We start from the raw sequence: 18,035 nt of genomic DNA on the forward strand, positions 1-18,035 counted from the left end.
AAAAGAATGGCCTAGCTGTGTTTTAAGTGGGCAATGTTGAAACCTAGTTCATAATGAATCAGATCACTTAATCCACCAAGCTCATGGGACAATGATATGACCGAGGCATCTTTTTTTCTGATGGGCAGCATTTTCCCCTGGTCTCAGACAGCTCTTCTCGACTGTGGGATTGAAACGGGGATATGCAAAAACACGTGTTTTACCAGTGACCTGCGAGTCACCGGCTCCCACCCTCCTTAACTGGTACGCACACGACAGGCAGCAATGCCACCGGTGAAGCCTGGCCCACCACACTGCCTCTTCCAGCTGCTGCTGGTGGGAAAGAAGTTTCTAAGATGCCTGACCTGGGGCATTGGGAGAAAGGCAGCAGCTCGACCGCAGCAGGAGCAGCAAGGCCTCAGAAGGCGGCGGCCAAGGGAAAATGCTGTGGCGCACAGCGCCATCTGCTTACCGCTGCCTCCGGGCGAGCGCCGGAGGAATCACCCTCAGCAACCGCGGGGCTGGCTTTGCGCACATGATCGCGACGCTCGTATAAGAGAAGTAGCGGGAAAGCAGCTCGCTGAGCCCAGAGGACGGGAACTTCGCTCACCTCTGTGCCGCAGCGGAGCTGGGTAGGACTGGCGCCGGGATCCCTCCGTGGAGAAGGAAGCAGCAGCAGCAGCGCACGAGGGCGAACGCGGCTCTCCAAACGCGCGCCGGGCAGCAGCAACTGCCGAGCGGCTGCAATCCCCAAACTTCGCCAGGCTGCCCACGTGTTTCCAGGTTGTTTAGTGGGCAGCAGAGGCGAGGCGCTCGGCTGACCTATCGCCGGGGGAACGAAGGAGCTGGCCGGCGGCGTGCACAGGGTGGCGCCCGCCGTCGGGGGAGGTAAACTCCGCTTTTGCGCGCGCAACGACGAGGGGTTGCGCCCCGCCAGCCCCTGATTCAAAGCGAGGTTTCTCTTTCGGTCTTCTTCTTTCCCCCCTCCCCTCCTTCTTCCCCCACCCCCTGCGATATTTAAAGCACCTCTGAGCGTCTCCGTCGTTAAGGGGGCGAGCCCGGCTGCCCGGCCGAGTGGAATCAGCGCGTCTCGTGAATTAGGGACAGGGTGTGGCTACGTTTGGGGTTAGCGCGGTTTCGTTCCTGCCGGGGCGCGCTTCCTGCGCACGAAGTTTAAAAGGCCCTAGTTGCGAGCGGCGGGGCTTCTTTCCCAAGCCACGTGCGCGGGATCGGCTGCATCGCGCTCACCTGGAAGGCTAGGGAAACGCCGCGCGAGGTTTGCGCCCGAGAGAACGCGCGTAGAGGATCGGGCTGCGAGGCTCGTCGGAAACTAACAGACCCAACCTGGAGATAACCAGGATCGGACGGCGTCGATCCCACCCTGCTTCCAGGGAACCTTAAAGGTTGATCTACTGGGGGGGGGGAGCCGGAGCAAAGGAAAATCATTCCTTTAAAATATATATATTTATAATATAATATAATATATATATATTTAAAGCCGCTCATGCGGCTCCAGCCCTCGAAATAGGTATGGTTACTAGTGAAGCAGCCCAATGTCTGGTTGGTTACTCTAGAGTAAACCCCGTCGGAGTCAAGGTCGCTTACTCCCAAGAGTGTGCAAAACCCAACGGGCGGTTCTGCACGCGTCTACTCGGAAGTAAGCCCCGTAGAGTTCCGCGGGGCTTACTCCCGGGTAATTGAGTATACAGTACAGGGTTGCTGGCAGCCTTAAAACTATTGATCGCTCCGTATTATGTCTGTGTGTGTATGCGCGCGCGCGTGTTTAACGTTTATTTCCTTCCTCCGTCTTTCAGGTCCGAGGAGATGCTGGAAGTTGCCGGGACTTGGCTGGATGTACTAAGGGGCTCCGGAGGCGTGTGAGCGACTCGGCTGCTGCTGTTGCTGCTGCCGCCGCCGCCGCGGTCCTGCCTTGCGCGCCTCGCTCTGCCTTGTCCCCTCGCCGCTTCCAAGGAGGGCGGTTTCTGGTGACTCCCCGACGCCGCTGCTGGCGACCTGCAGCCCCCGTCCTTTTGCTGCTGCTGCTGCCGCGAGTCCCCGGAGCCGAAGGATGCAGTTCCGTGTCTTCTCTTTTGCCTTGATCATCCTGAACTGTATGGATTACAGTCACTGCCAAGGCGGCCGCTGGAGACGCAGCAGGAGAGGTGAGTAGAGTCTTAGCCAGGCTACTCCGGACCTTCACCTCTCGGCTCTCCATCTTTCCTCAAGCTGGCTGGCTTCCCTTTTCCCCCACTTGGGTTTGCCCGTTTGTGGCCTCCAGTAGCTGACATGGCATCTGAGTCTCTCTCAGCTTTAAAAGGCTGCATAGGGTTACTTCGGTTCATTTGGCCTTCCCTTTCCATGGAGGAAAAAAGTTCCCTTTCTCACAAGCTTCCCCCCTCCCAATAGAGGGATACCCCGTTAAAAGCCCTTGAGCCCTTCCTGTCTGATTCAGACATCCTAATCCTAATTAGGGTCATTCATAAATCGGTCCCAGGCATGTGGGTAACAGGCTGATCCTATATATATATATGCACCTTCACACAGAAGGAAATTGTGCTGCACTCAGTGGATTTTGCAGCCTTGCTGCAGAGCCATAGGTGGGGGTGGGGAGGCTGGCCAGGTCTTTTTTGCCCAGACGAAGCCCCCAGAGGGGTGCCATTGAGACTACCATCCTGTGTGTGTGCATGCAAATGCACAGGGGTTGTGTGTGTGCCAAACTGGGTCTTTGACCCAGGTGAAATAAAGCCTAGTTTTGCCCCTGGCTTGCTGGTGTAGGATTGGGGTGGGAGAAGTGCATTTTTAGCCACTTGAAATTGAGCGGCTTGTTATGCTTTAATGCTTTGTAGTTGCTCTGTTGGAACGGCAGTCAAGGTGGGCTAAAAAGTTGTTCAACAATTCCCTCCCCCCACTCCCATGTACTGGCGATTGTGAATCAGAGCTGGAGGGTGATAATGATTGCAAGTAAGTTTACATGGAGTACCTTTCTATGTAGAGAGCTCATGGGCCAAGCGAAGGAAACTCGAGCTAATTACAGACAATAATTTTGCTCTAGGTGTTCTGAGCTGAACATGCCCACCCTCCCTCTAGGCTGGTCCCTCTGGGAGATTGACAGAGGTTAACTTTTTTTCAATTAGAGTCATTGAATAAGGTCTTTAAAAATAAATAAATGTGCGTGCGCACGTAAGGGATGATGTGTGGCAGTCTAAGTTTACAGCATAAATCCATTCATTGGCAATGGATCTCCTAGACGTAGAGTATGTTGGGCAGTAGGTTGTCTTATAGGAAATAAGAGTCTGATCCTGTACATGCTTAGTCACACAGATTTCAGTGGGACTTTGTTCTCGCTAAGTGTGCAGTGGATTGCAGCATTAGCATCTGATTTCTAGATAGTGATCAAAGAGTGACAGTAAATCCTTTAATGCGGGCAGTACCCTAATAGTGGTTGTCTCCCATACGTGCTCACAACTGAATGCTGCTCACTTTCACGGCTGATCTGTGCTAACTTGTGAGTCCCATGCATTTTTATAAGTGCACCTTGTAACTTTCCTGCTTTAAGGGTTGCGAGGAATTCTCACTCCAACTGAACAGGGGAGAATTCTGCAGCTAGCCAGGCATGGTGGCCCCCGTAAGTCCCTCCATCAGCTGGCATTCATTTCACCTCTTTTTTTAGTTTCTTCCAGTGTGTTGCTCCCCAGTTAGCAGCATAGAATGACACGGCTGTTTTCATGCTGCTGTTTTGAGCTGCTGCTTATAGAGCAACCTCATTTGCTGTGCCTCTCCTGTTTGGGAAATCAATAGAATGTGGGAAATCTATTCTCTCTCGATACTCTTTGCTGCTCCAAGAAGACAGTTGCAGCTCTGTAGTGATTCATCGAGATATACCTAATAACTTGAGGAACTGATTCTCACTTTCTTCAGTGACTGGCAGCCCTATCATTTCCAGAAGACTTATGCCAGCAGATTTAGAAAGTTGCTTTTGGGGGAAATTTGATAGTTTGAGTACAGCAAGTTGCTTTCTTCCAGGTCCGATTACGTAGTTAACCCATTTCCACTGGTTTCCCCCCCTGTCCCCATACCCAGTGTTCTGTGGCTTGACTCACTCGCTTGAGTTTGCTTTATTAAAGCAGCCTTGAAAAGGAGTCTGTAAAAAGGGGGGGGGGAAAGGTACACATGGGCTTAAAACTTTGGCATTTATTATTAATGGCCAAATTAATAAAGTTAATGGCCAAAAAAAGGAGGGAGGGGGATGACAAGAGGCGATTCTCATTCCTGATTTCCTAGAGCTATATCTGAATTTGCTGCGGGCAACTAGACAGGTGACTACTTACTAGATGACTAGTAAGCTGTTCCATGAATATACGTCCGACTTTAAGGGTCTTTTGTGTTCCTTGCTGTTGAGACTTTAAGCTGGAGAGCGGGGCAAGGGAGGGAAGGAAGTCTGAAGTTACTTTTGCTTTCTGTTTTGTGTTTTTTTCCTACCTTTTCACATCATCTTCACAGGGGGGTGCATTAGCTATCCTTGCACAGAGAACATACACATCTCCTCGCAGGATAGATGCACCAGCCCACATGTGGCATGCTGCAAAGAAGTGTGAAACAGGAAATAGAAGTTGGTGGCATTTCCTGTTAACCACACTGCTTGGAATGGGGTGTGTTACTTTGTGGTGTGGCTGATGTGGTATCCTGCTTTGTGGGCCAGGGTATTTGTTTGGATCATCTTGTCTTCAGTCCCTTTCCAGCACTAATGTGATTCCTTCATACACTTTTATCTTGATTGCAGTCCTGTAACATTCGTCGGGGAGAAAATCCTAATGGTGAATTCAGCAAGTTTTGCTTCTGGGTCAATAATCACAGGCTTGCGCCCTTAGTTCTTGCAGTGATTATATTTCTAGGAACAAACACCCGTGTGTTGGGCTGTGTTCACACATCATGGTCAACGGGTGTACAACCTGTGTACAGATTGAGCTGCACATTTATTTGTACGGTTATCCACAGGTTCCACAGGCTGGCTGTCCATGTACACAACAATTGAGCTGTACAAATCAACGAATCTGTTATTTCCCACAAATGCTTGGGTGTTTATAGAGACCTCTTGCATCAGTGTCAAGCCTAAGATGTGAATGAACCAAGCATCTCCTCCAGTTGGTGAGATGGCTTGTTTCTGTCCCAAACAGACCAGTCTTTGCATCTTCAGTCTATCCTTTTTGAGCTCCTGTTTGGTGACAGAGCACTAAGATTCTTTTCTTTCCCTTGGGTGCTTGCTCTCCACCACCCCGATCCTTGGCTTCAGTTGCCACTGCAGTTCGAATTTTGTGGGTATCGCAGTTTGTGTCCCAAGTGAAGTTCTGAAGCACTCAAACCCATTGTCTTGCCTCAAGAAAAGAAAAGAAAAGAAAGACTCCACTTAATTTCTTTCCTGCTGGTTGCCTTGAAGCTGACCAAGCGACTTTAATATCAAACCGTTTTCTTTTAGGCTTTGCCTGAAGGGAAGTGGCAATAGATTTGGATTATATAGATTAAATTGTATCATGGTAACGACTTGAAAGTTGTTCCTTGGAGTGTGGAGCTTGCCTTGATTGCTTTCTAGCCTTATAATGTTTGGGTTTGGTTAGGCCTTTGATTTAATGACAGCTTCTTTGTGTATATAAGTATTTATTGGGTGTCTTTGAGGGATTTTAAAATTGTGCTATTTCTAGATTTATTTATTTTTGTTCACCAAAGTTTACAGAAATCAGCAAAATATACAAAGACAACTCAATCCCTAAAACAAATTCATTATTTTAAATAATAAATAACAAACAGCTTAATATTACCAAAACAGCCTAAAAATGGACCAACATGAAATTAATATAAAAATCATGATAAAACAGCAAAGGGAAGGTAATTTGTGCACTAAAACATATCATTGGAACCGAAAGGAATAATCGTTCCATAGTGGGTCACGGCAGAATTTTTAAAAATGAAATTAATTAGACATATTGAGTTACATCTGTGCTCTGCTAATTGCAGGTGGCTCCTATTGAAATCAAGGGGAGAAGGTTGCAACGATGTGTGTTACGTTGATGTGCTTTAAATGTATATTGTGGGTGTGACCTTTGTTAGATTTGAAGAGGAAGCTATGTAACCCAGTGTCAAGTCTTGGTTGGCATGTTGTTAATCTGACGGCTTTGTCTCAAAATGTATGCATGGGGTACTTTTGCTTTTCTATAAAAGGAAAGGAGAATGGACCAAGGTGCAAGTTTTGCCTGTGGCAAAATAATAATTACAATACACACCCACACCCACACACCCCAATCCTCAATTGTACATTGTTTGTTGAAGTCCGCCATGTAGCGGAAAGAACCTTTTACTGTTAGTGCTCTGTGCATGAGCATAGTGGGTGAAAACAAGCCAGAGTAACTATTTTGACATTATCCCTTCTCGCTGCTTCCTCTGTGTGGATGGTTTTAGAGTATCTGAACAATGCATGCAAATCTTGCCCGGTGAGATGATTGTAGTGTTGTGAATGGGGACGTCCTTTCAGCAAATGGTGTATATTATTGAACCCCCGGATGAGCAGGTATGTGGGCTTAACAAGGATACACAGGGAGGTAACCGAATCTTTAGGCGCAATAAATGTTTTGCTTCATCGTCTCTTTCCATCAGCAAGAAGCCGTAGCTGACAGAACAAGCAAAATGTTGCTATAACAGTACCCATGTGGACAGAAACACACACTGCACCTTTTCACCTGCGTCACTTTGAAAAGGTCTGTAGGGAATGCATAAACTTTCCCCGTTTTTATCTCCGAAAATCCACCTACCATTTAAAAATCAATTTTGTATGTAGTCCTCTCTTCCTCCTCCTATACCAGGTTTTGTCAGGTAACATTAAAACCCGGTTGCTTTTTTTTTTTTTTTTGCTAAAGCTTCGTGAAATACAACTGCAGGTTTTCAGGAGTGCATGAAAACTGCACTGAGGATCGAGTAGTCCTAAGAAATTTGGGATGGCAAAATTGTGCTAAGTAGTCTTTGTAGAAGTGTAGCGTGTAGATTTTTTTCCCCTTGAAGTTCCCCCTCCACTTTCTACCAGGTAGCTTAAACGTTTCTCCCTTTTTTTGGTAGTGAGTGGTTAAAATATCATACTCTTCTTTTGATTAGTGACCAGTTGAATTTCCTTTGTCAACATAAAAGCTGTAGTGTGTGCCTTTAATTAAATGTGGAACTACCTCAGACCCCGGGCTAGACGGTCTTTTGCAAGACGGCTTAAGAACTGCGTAGCAGGAGACCCTAAATCTAACCCGCGTTGTGCGAATTATCCCTCTCTTCTACTCCCCCTCCTGCTAAAAAGAAAAAAGAAAGCCCTATAAGCTGGTTTTAATTGATCCCATGTTCCCGAGTTGATCTTAGACCAGTGGTTGTGTTTATGGGATGACTGGCTTGCCCCAAAGAGATTTGAGTCTAGCTTAGCTTCTTGTTGGATGTTCAGATATTGGCTGCATAAGAATTGGTGTTGACAGCTGACTTATTGAAGTTAGTCTGTGCTGTCCCTCCTGGGCTTTTTATTGTGGTCTATGGAAATGCAAAGTGTTCGGCTCATTTAAAGGAATGTGCACTGGGATGTTAATGGCTAATCTTTGCATATAGCGGAAGGTAAAAAGCGATGCTTGCTGCAGAATGCCGAAACATGGAATTAAGATTCCTGTAACAATTTTCCCCGCACACTCGCCCCCATCTGCAAATAATCAGGCACACGCTGTGGGGTACTGGCATTTAGAACCTTCCTGGCTCTCTCCTGTGTCTCTTATGTGATCTCAGATGCTCCATAATATCCCTTAATGAAATAAAATTCCTGGCGTGGATCAGATCCTCTGTGGAGTCGCATCCAGTCGAGAATGGCAAGCAAATCTATCATTTCTTTTGACTAATGGTATTTAAAATACAGCTTTAAAAAAAAACACACACACACAGGCAGAAAGAAATATATATTCATATGTCTGTATGTACAAGGCAGGATTTTAGCAAATATTCATCTGGGAGGTTATGGTGGCTGTGCTATATAGTGTTTCACAAACCATCCAATTTGTTTGTTTTCCTAGCCATGTACACTAGGGGCTTTCTGGAATTCATAAAATATGCTGGGTCTCTTGAGTTATTTGGGGAGGAAAGAAACACAAGCTTTATTAAGGGGCAAGGTACATGTTACGCATTTATGTATGCAACAGTGTATCGGTGTATTTAAAAAAATAAACCCCAAAGAAAATCAGGTTGGGGATGATGGAATTTGCAACAGAGAAGAATGAAGAGGTGCTTAATTTTCATCCCATCCACGGATTTCTCGCTCTTTGGCCTGTCCCAGTTCCCCCACCAAATGTGTCGGGTTTCAAATGTGTGGAAACATGCATTTAGAATTGTGTGGGGAAGATTGGCTTTGCGTGAAAGGGTTAAACCCCTCTCTGCTCCCAATGGTCTCCTCCCAAAGTAGCTTTGCACTGACAGCAACAGCAACAGCAAAGTGTTGCGACACACTTCCACATGTCGGTTTAAAACATACAGGGGCAGCCCCACGAATGCAATCCAGTGCCCAGTTAAATAAAGTTCATTTATAAACCACTTAAGGATTTTATCTCTGTAATCTGCACAACTCCGTGTGTGTGTGTGATACAGTTCCATGTTTTCTGCCCTTTCAAAATTAGATTTGGACAGGAGAGTGATAGATACCTATTCCTATCAGGAAAAAATGTGTGCAGAGGATTAAGCAGAACAGACACAATTGCATTGTCAGGCAAGTCCAGAGCAAATAATTTCCAGCGTTTTGCTCTATCCTTCCAAACTTGAGAAATAAGCTCGGCTTCCCTGCTCTGTCAAAATTAGTTTTTCTATTAAACAAACACTGCCTGGCAATTAGGCTCTAGGTTGCCCATCCAAATCTTTTCGTGCTGTTTTAATGCATCGGCGCTGGAGCTCTGTGGTGTCAGTGGTTTGGCTTTAAGTGGAAGACCTCCTCAAAGAAAGCCTTTCTAATATTGGATGTGCCCTTTTTTGTGTTGGGGTAGATTTTTTTCACAGATCTGCAGAGATGGGGAAAAAAGGGGGGAGGGGAAACGGATGTGATCCTGTGCACACTCAGCTGTGAGTCAGCCCTGCTGAACGCAGTGGAACTTTATTCCGAAGGAACATTGATACTGCTCTGCTGTAATCCAGAATTTTCACGTTATGGGGCAGTCATGTTATGAATTATTTTGGAGTATTTTGAATTCTGTGAGGCAGGCAGCAATCCCATAACCAATTGCCTGGGAGTAAGCCCCATAGAACTCAAGGAGATTTGCTTCCAAATAGACACAAGTATAGGATTGCAGACTTAAAGTGCTAGCCTTTCTCTGTGGATTTGCTATGATTTCTTCCCTTACAGTGCAAAAGCCCACTAATGCTGTACAACAGTGACCTACCCATTTTTTTGGGGGGGGTGTGTGTGAACCAAAGTTGTTGAGCTTTTTTAGGGGGGGCACAGCAATAACTCCCTCTTCCATCTTTGCATTCGTGCGCAATTGAAGGGGCAGGGCTAGATACTCTTCTTCCACCGTGGAGGAAAATGAGCCTGCAATCGACCACTAGCACAAGGGGATTGACCTGTCAATTGCGGTTGACCCGGTTGGACATCCCTGCTGTACATAGCTGCCAAGTTTTCCCTTTTCTCGCGAGGAAGCCTATTCAGCATAATGGAAAATCCCTTAAAAAAGGAATAACTTGGCAGCTATGCTGCCCAGTTTGCCGTGCCTTAAGTGCATCCTATGTGTGCATGTTTTCTGCCCTGCCCACATGACACCATCCTTATTCAAAGGGCACCCCAGATTTAATGTTGTGATAATTTAACGCATTTAAACAGAGCAATATGAATCCACACTTTTCAGTCTTTTATGGATCCTGTGCCTTTTATTCTAAATTGGCGGGTTTAGCCCAATTGATTGCTTCTTGATGAGCATGGGGATGAGTGATGAGTGAGTATTTTACCCATGGAACGCCCTCTCTTAACTCACTTTCATATCAACTTCTGTTCCTGCAATGAGGATGAATGCATGCCTTTATTCTTAAAAAGAGAGAGGATGGTATAATATTATATTTTGTTATAAAAACGGGAGGATATTGGAGGAATCGGTAATTACCCCCTTCCCTGCCACAGAACATAAACTGACATTGGGGCAATTAAGAGAGGCTGTTCAAGCATTAATTACTCATTCTTTTCCTGCACTCAATAGGAAATGGACTGCACCTATGCAGAAGAATCAGTGGCTTGGTTTGTACACAATGGTAAAATAAACTATGGCTTAGCATGGATGCAAGCCAGAAAATCATGGTTGCTTCATTTTTCCTCCTCCTGTACTGCCAGGAACTAAGCCACGGTTTGGGTTAGCCTTACATCTGAATCCTGGGCTTATAGTTTGTCCTACTCCAGACAAGCCACATTCTGTTACCAAGGGCTATTCTTGTTTTGTTTGGGGGCAGACAAATGAAGAGACTGGGTTTTGGATACACAGTAATGCTAAGCCAAACCATGGCTTAACTTCCAGAAGAGTAGCAGGAGTGGGGGATAACCAAAGTGGCTGTGACTTTCTCACTATGCACCAGCATGCTAAACCATAGTTCAACTTAGCATTGCTTGCAAACAAGGCAGAGCATTGCTGGGAACCTTTGCTGAATGGGGCTTGGACGCCTGAGGCCGCATACACTTTGCATTTCCAGAACACCACTCCAGAAGAATCACGGGAACCTTTGTTTGCTCCTTACAAACCTATGCTTCGCAGCACCCATAAACTACAGTTCTCAGGGTTTTTGGAGGGGCGCTTTTAACGTATGGTATGCATGCGTTCATATGTGTGGCTTTAGGCAACAAGGTAGGAAGATCTTGGCCACAGGGAAAAGCACTGCCAGATCAAATTGTGCTTCTGTGGGAAGCTTTTTCAAAAATTTAGCTTCTGACTAATTCTGGAAGAGCCGTGCTTCAGCTGTGCTTAACAGGCCCTGAGCGCGGCCCCCGCTCTGATGACCTCCATTCGTAGGATAACCAGCCCAACATCTCAAATCATTTTGCTGGCATTGCAGGTAGGTGTCATCGCAGATCTTAGAGAGCCGGGAAAGGAGAGTGCTCCCCTCACAAACCTCTTGCAAATATTTCAAAACGTATGCGGGTTGCAAGCCAGCAGACCAATTATGAGGAGAAGCCCGTCCTGATTTTTCAACTCGTGTTTTGATAGCACTTTCAGGAGCTGGCTTTCCAAGATTGCTAATGCACTGGTGTTGTTTTGATCTCTTAATGCATTCTTGGATGGGGATCACCTGGCTCGTTCTGCAAACCGTGGCAATGCAGTGCACTGCTTGGGGAACTTGTAATGCCCAATCAATGCATTTGACGCCTTCTTCAGCTGCGCACACACCACATTTTATTGTGGGATCAGTGGAGACTTAGTACTTGTTTTTTTCTATGCAGTCCATACTCAATCTAGATCCATTGCATAATTTTTTTTGTTCCTGGAAAGCACGATTTGAGAAACTGGTTTCATCCTGAAAATAAAAGCTTGTTGCAGTTTACCCCACAGTGTACAGATTTGGAAACAGATGTAGGTGGTTCTGGCACTCTGGATGTTTGTGTATCCACATTGCAGGTGGGCATATACCAAGATCACAACTGCCCCTTCCATCTGGCGTGTGTTCAGGGAGGAAAAAGCTATGGATAACCTAATCAAGGTGAGGGTTTTCAAACACGTGTCATGTAAATATACCCCCCCCCAATGTGAATGGCAGGATCTACGATCAGTGCAGATTGAAAGCAGCATTTTGAGGATGAGGGTGAATGATTCTGTATTGAGAAAAGCTACATTTTTTGTGCTAAAGAAGGGTTATGATACACACAGCCCGAGACAGGCGCTTTTGAGAGATTGGACCTCGAGTGAGGATTGCTGTAACTTTTCCAATCAATATTTAAAATAAAATACAATATTTGAAATAAAATTAAAAGAACAGCCAAGAATAAGCGAATCAATAAGATGTGTCGTGTATCAAGGCGGAAAGTAGTGCTTTTAAGTTATGTTAGCTCACTGAACATGAGCAGTTGGCTAGTGATCTCAGATGTTAGGAGCCGAACTTGAGGCTGCAGTAGAGGGCATTGATATCGCATCTTGTTCACATGTAAAGGGTGTCACAATGCAATCCTGTGTGTGCACATTCTCAGAAAAAAAATCCCACTGTTGTCATGGTCTTGTTCCCTGGTAAATCTTTACAGGATTGTGCACTCGCTCTCTCTCTCTCTCTCTCTCTCTCTCTCTCTCTCTCTCTGTATGGCAAAGAAGCAAGGGGGAGGTTTGAATGCAAAGGCATTCCTGCCTGTGGTGTGACTCCATTCATATGTTTTGTAGGTTTCTATGGTCCTTAATACACTTACAAAAACATACTCTCTGCAGCTGCTATTTGCATTTCAAGGGAAGCCTCCACTGGAACCAATGGGAGCTTTCCTTGCAATGCCAACCACACAGGCAATTTTTGTCTGGAGGGCGGAGGATAGAGTGATACTCTACTGCCACATCCCAATCCCTACTGCCTGCAACTGCTCAGATTGCCCCATGGCTGCTATTTGCACAGGATAACAAAAGATGTGCATGTTAATTGAATTCATGCCGTTAATATCACATAGCGTGCAAGTGTACAAGTCAGGATTTTTCTACAGTACAACAAGATGTAGACAGATGTGGTCCTTGGCTTTAATGAACCAACAAAACAAAGGAATGCCTATAAAAAGTGAGATGATTCAGATCCTTTTATGGATGAATGGATACCCATTCATCTGGTTAGCATAGTGGCTAAGAAGCTGAGCTGTGAGTCAAAACTTGCCTCAGCAAGGAGCTCATACGCTGGCTTTCGGAAGGCAACTTTCTGTCTCGGTGCTCCCATCTACAGTATGGGGAGCCATCATATTGACTTAACTCACAGGTTTGTTGGAATGATTACAACTAGATAATGTAGATGGCGTGCTTGCAGGCCCTGTACAAGTGTCAAGTACATAGCTGCCAAGTCTCCCGTTTTCCCCAGGAAACCCCCGTTTTTCCAGCTGTCCCCAGCCGAAAAAACAGATTTTTTTTGTTTCCCCCCGGTTTATTCTGGCGCGGCGGCCATTTTGGAACTGGGTGGAGCATGCTCAGAAGTGACTTTTGATGCTGCTCTGCCCAGTTCCAAAATGTCTGCAGCGCGACTTCTGGTGCGGCAGCCATTTTGGAACTGGGCACAGCAGCATCAAAAGTCACTTCTGAGCATGCTCCGCCCAGTTCCAAAATAGCCGCCACGCTACTTCCAGTATGCTACTTTCAGTCCGGTCCCTTATTTTTCAGAGAGGAACTTGGCAGGTATGGTTAAGTATGTATATTTATTCATTTTATTTGTAAATAATGATCTATTGGTTACATGTTTCCCTGTGAGAGCTATATCATTGTCCAGCCCAGACACTGAGGTCTCGCTATAGGGAAACAGGCAGAGGGCCTTCTCAGTAGTGGCACATGCCCCATGGAATGCCCTCCCATCAGATGTCAAAAAGATAAACAACTATTTGACTTTTAGAAGATATCTGAAGGCAGCCCTGTTCAGGGAAGTTGTTAATGGATGGTGTTTTATTTTTAAAAAATATTTTGTTGGGAGCCAGCCAGTGTGGCTGGGGCAACCTAGTCAGATGGGTGGCATATACATAATAAAATTATTACAGTCGTACCTTGGAAGTCGAACAGAATCTGTTCCGGAAGCCTGTTTGACTTCCAAAGCATGACTTCTGAGCTTCCTGCAGCCAATTGAAAGCCACGGAAGCCCCATCAGACGTTTAGCTTTGAAAAGAATGTTCGAAAACCGGAACAGTCACTTCCGGGTTTTGATCGTTTGGCAGCCAAAACATTCAAGAACGAGGCTGTTTGAAAACCAAGGTACAACTGTATTATTTCATTCTGATCAGATGTAAATATGGTAAAGCGACCCCTGACTGTTAGGTGCTGTCGTGACCGACTCTGGGTTTGCGGCGCTCATCTCGCTTTACTGGCTGAGGGAGCCGGTGTACAGCTTCCAGGTCATGTGGCCAGCATGACTAAGCCGCCTCTGGCGAACCAGAGCAGCACACGGAAACCCCGTTTACCTTCCCACTGGAGCGGTACCTATTTATCGACTTTCACTTTGACATGCTTTCAAACTGCTAGCTTGGCAAGAAGGCTTTTAAGTAACTTAAATCCCATTGTTGTGATATACTGACTGTATATTTCCTACCATGTTCCCATTGTTAGATTTTTTTTGCACATTCTTCCTTCCCTATAAAATGAGTTTATTGATTTTTAATGAAATCGAAACTTAAGAAAACCCTATTTGACAGTGAGACAAAATGAACGAATGTTCACACTATAGGCAGGGATGGCTCAGTTCTGCCCCCTAACAGATTGCTTTAAAACCATGGTCTCTCTCCAGCCAGGGATCTGCTTCCTGGCAATCTGGCATGGATATTTCATTGGCAAATAAAGTGTCTGAAAGTAGTTAAGGGTTTTTCCCCCCCTCTCCCTTTTCTTAATTTAAATCAATGCAATGTTGAGTTCAGCTGGGCACAGAGAACTCGAGGATCCTGAGATGACGGAGGGTTGTGGTTTCTTTGTTGTGGGACTGGAATCCTGCTGAATTAGATGGGGTTGCCGCAACTCCCTCCTACTGTTAGATATAATTGTTGATTTGAGGTTGGTCTCACTTGGGGGCTTAATTTCAGGGGGCGGCTTGTCAACTGTTGAAGGGGAGGGGAAATCGCGGCAGAGGGGTACCTAAAAATGGGGCTGCTGGCTTGGTGGTTCTCTCCATATTCGAAAGGACTCTCCACATCCCAAAGTAACCTGAACACATTCCTTTTTAGTGGAGTTCAGTGCTTAGACATCTGGGCAAGAATTAGAACCATGACTTTCAAGCAGAAGCTGTAGTCCAAGGGTGGTATTCTGCTAACACAAGGGCTTCTGCTTGTTCAGCAGGACTTCCCCTCTCTGCCTGTGTTTAGTTTTCTGGAAGCGGCTTTTACATTGTGTGCAATCTCAAATATAGTGCGATGCAGAAATTAGCAATTGGGGAGACATCGGGGAGATGAAATAAGCTGCCTTGTGAAGGCAGCCCTGCTTTGCATGCAGAGGGCTGCATATCTGGCGCCTATCATCGCCAGGTAAATAGATCAGGTAGGTGATGAGAAAGACCTCTGCCCACCCAACACAGCACTAGGTTAGGTGGATAAATAGCCTCACCTGCTATAAGGCCACTTTCCATAGATGGAGTACTCTCTGTAGAGTTGGGAGGTAAAATGGTAGTTATGGTGCTAAAGGGTTCGGAAGCAGAGAATCTTTGGGATCTGCTTTGCTTGCTTGTTGCATTATAGGCACGATAGCTAGGGATGAGTGAACTTGTCAATTACTATTTCTCTTGCTTTCTGTCTTTTTTGAGCCTTCAGTTCTCCACACTTTCACTTTGTATATATTTTTTAACTCCTCATAAAAATTCATCCATGAATTTCTACTAATATACAGTCGTACCTTGGAAGTCGAACGGAATCCGTTCCGGAAGTCCATTCGATTTCCAAAACCAAACCGCGGCTTCTAATTGGCTGCAGGGAACTCCTGTAGCCAACCAGAAGCCGCGGAAGCCCCGTCGGACATTCGGGTTTCAAAAGAACAATAACCTCCGGGTTTGCGGTGTTTGGGAGCCAAAACGTCCGAGTTCCAGGGTGTTTGGGATCCAAAGTACAACTGTATACAGTGGTGCCTCGCTAGATGAATTTAATTCGTTCCACGGGTCTTTTCTTATAACGAAAAATTTGTCTAGCGAATCCCATAGGAATGCATTCAAATTCAATTAATGTGTTCCTATGGGCAAAAAAAAAAATCAAAAAAAATTCAATGCATTCCTATGGGAATCCGCGATTCGCTAGACAATTTTTTCATAAAACGAATTCGTCTAGCGAGGCAACCTCCGCTCGAAAAATCCTTTCGTTAAGTGGAAATTTCGTTAAGCAGGGCATTCGTTAAGCGAGGCACCACTGTACATGTTTGTATGCAATCTTGCATAATATACACATTTCTTGCAAAGTAGTGATCCCTTATACAATGCATTTCTGTATGTTAGTTTCACTAATATATGCGCTTATATGCACACTCCAGTATATGCAGTATGTTTGTTCACATTACTTGGCTGGAGGACTGCACAGCAAAATTGGGAGGAAACGTGAATTTCTGATGTTAGCTGTTTTTCAGTGCAGATACTGTTTCAGAAAAGAGCAAATGATGTAGGTTTGCATTTAGTCGTGAAATGAATAAAATTTATTCCCCATCCCTTCTACTAGCTGACTTTCCTTGATATATAGCTGTGTTCTCTACATGTAAGTGAGTTGCAGCAAATGGACCAAATTCAGTTATGGCAGGAGCATATTTGATGTCAGAAATGCATCAACCGGAAGAAAATACTCCAGGTCAGCTGCAGACAGTGTTGAAACATACAGCATCATTTACATTTGTTGGGTGTCTGTGTGTTTGAATGCAAAGTGTATTCTGGTTTGCTCATAATTTTCAAAATTGGGCCAGTTTCTCTCTTGGCCATGAGTCTTCTGAAACTGAAGAAATTTCCTTGCTAAGGGCGTTCTGCACCTCTTGCGATGATCATTCTTCAACAGATGCTAGGTTTTGCTTTTCAGTGACCCGAAGGCAGCTCCCGTTGAGCGCACACACTCCACGACACCTAAACAGGTTTTGCAGGCTTTCCTGTCATTTCAAAAACCTGCATTCCCTCTTTTGCCCAGGGACAGTGGTAGCTGTGGGACAAAATACATGTTTCTGTGCACCTAAAGAAGCAATTCCTTTCTTAAGTCACTTTTAGCATTCTTTTTCTTTTCTTTTTTTAAAAAGTCTCCGCTCTCCAGCGGGTTGGAGTTGGAATTCAAGATCTCATTTTCATTCCCTTCCAAATTTCTTTCCATCAAATGTCTTGGAGCGGGTGGGAGGCGGGGGGGGCGGTGAGGTAGCAGCTCTCAACCTTCATTTGACTTACTGAAACATTAGCAGAGGAACGAACACGCAGTTCTCCACTTTGGGGGAAAAGCACCGAAACGCAACCTTTCCCAACCTGAATCTGAGGACGGGCCTGATCTCGTGATGTTTTCTCCTAATAGCTTTTACAAGCAGCCAGTAAGTGAAACTTACGGCATGTACAGCCGGCTGTAATCTGAGGCTCTTTGGGTAAAATAACATTAGTCTGTGCTACTTAAACACACTCTGGAAAGATTAAGGAGGAGAGGAAGGAAAATATTTGAGGAGATCAACTGGATGTGGTCGAATACAAGAAATGTCACCTGACACGGATTAGCGGGTTTTTTTTGCCAAAGATTTACCTGACTGGGAGACCTCCATTTAGAAGTTGTGTTCTTACCAGATCAGCTCCTGGTACTTTTCTCTCTCCCCCACTCCCAAATTTGTAGCTTTTCTAACCAGAATTTGTACAATGAAAGATTTAATTTGCTAGGGTTCAGTGTCTCAGCAGCTGTAAAGTTAAACAACCCTCCTCGCCAGTTTGACATTCCTTTCCCTTATTAGCTGCAGCTGGCTCTTTCTAATTACAAAAGTCTTAACTTCTTTTTCATTTATATTCTGTGGCTTTTATTCCACTTTAGAGCTAAAATATGTGTGCCCTCCCCCGCTGCTCTCTCACTATTGCATGTGTAGCTCAGATGTTTCGCTTCGAGTCGTCTAGGAAATCCTTAGATTGTTGGCACTTCAGTAGCTAACCAAAAACTTACTGTGTATCTTTGCTACAAATGTATATTTGTTTTATGCCAGTTTGAGTTTCATCTCAGTTCCACACCCCACACCCTGCATCCCTGCCAGTCTCCCAGTCCTGGGAATTTTTCATTAAATAAGGATTCTGTGAATTTTCCGTTGCAAGGTATACTTTGTAATGCTTTATTGTAGTTCTAATATTTTGTTGGGAGCCGCCCAGAGTGGCTGGGGAAACCCAGCCAGATGGGCTGGGTAAAAATAAATTATTATTAT

General features: G+C 45.3%; 1 protein-coding gene across 1 annotated transcript in view; it reads left to right on the forward strand.

The window, feature by feature from the left end:
* The first annotated feature begins 1,918 nt into the window (after positions 1-1,918).
* Positions 1,919-18,035, forward strand: part of RSPO2 (R-spondin 2) — a 105,631-nt gene continuing 89,514 nt past the window's right edge. Inside the window, exon 1 of the mRNA XM_035125310.2 lies at positions 1,919-2,141. Within this exon, the coding sequence (XP_034981201.2) occupies positions 2,048-2,141 (94 nt within the window). The 5' untranslated portion in view covers positions 1,919-2,047. The remainder of the gene's footprint in view (positions 2,142-18,035) is intronic.

This window comes from Zootoca vivipara, chromosome 8, assembly GCF_963506605.1.
Source record: "Zootoca vivipara chromosome 8, rZooViv1.1, whole genome shotgun sequence".
Lineage (NCBI taxonomy): Eukaryota > Metazoa > Chordata > Lepidosauria > Squamata > Lacertidae > Zootoca > Zootoca vivipara.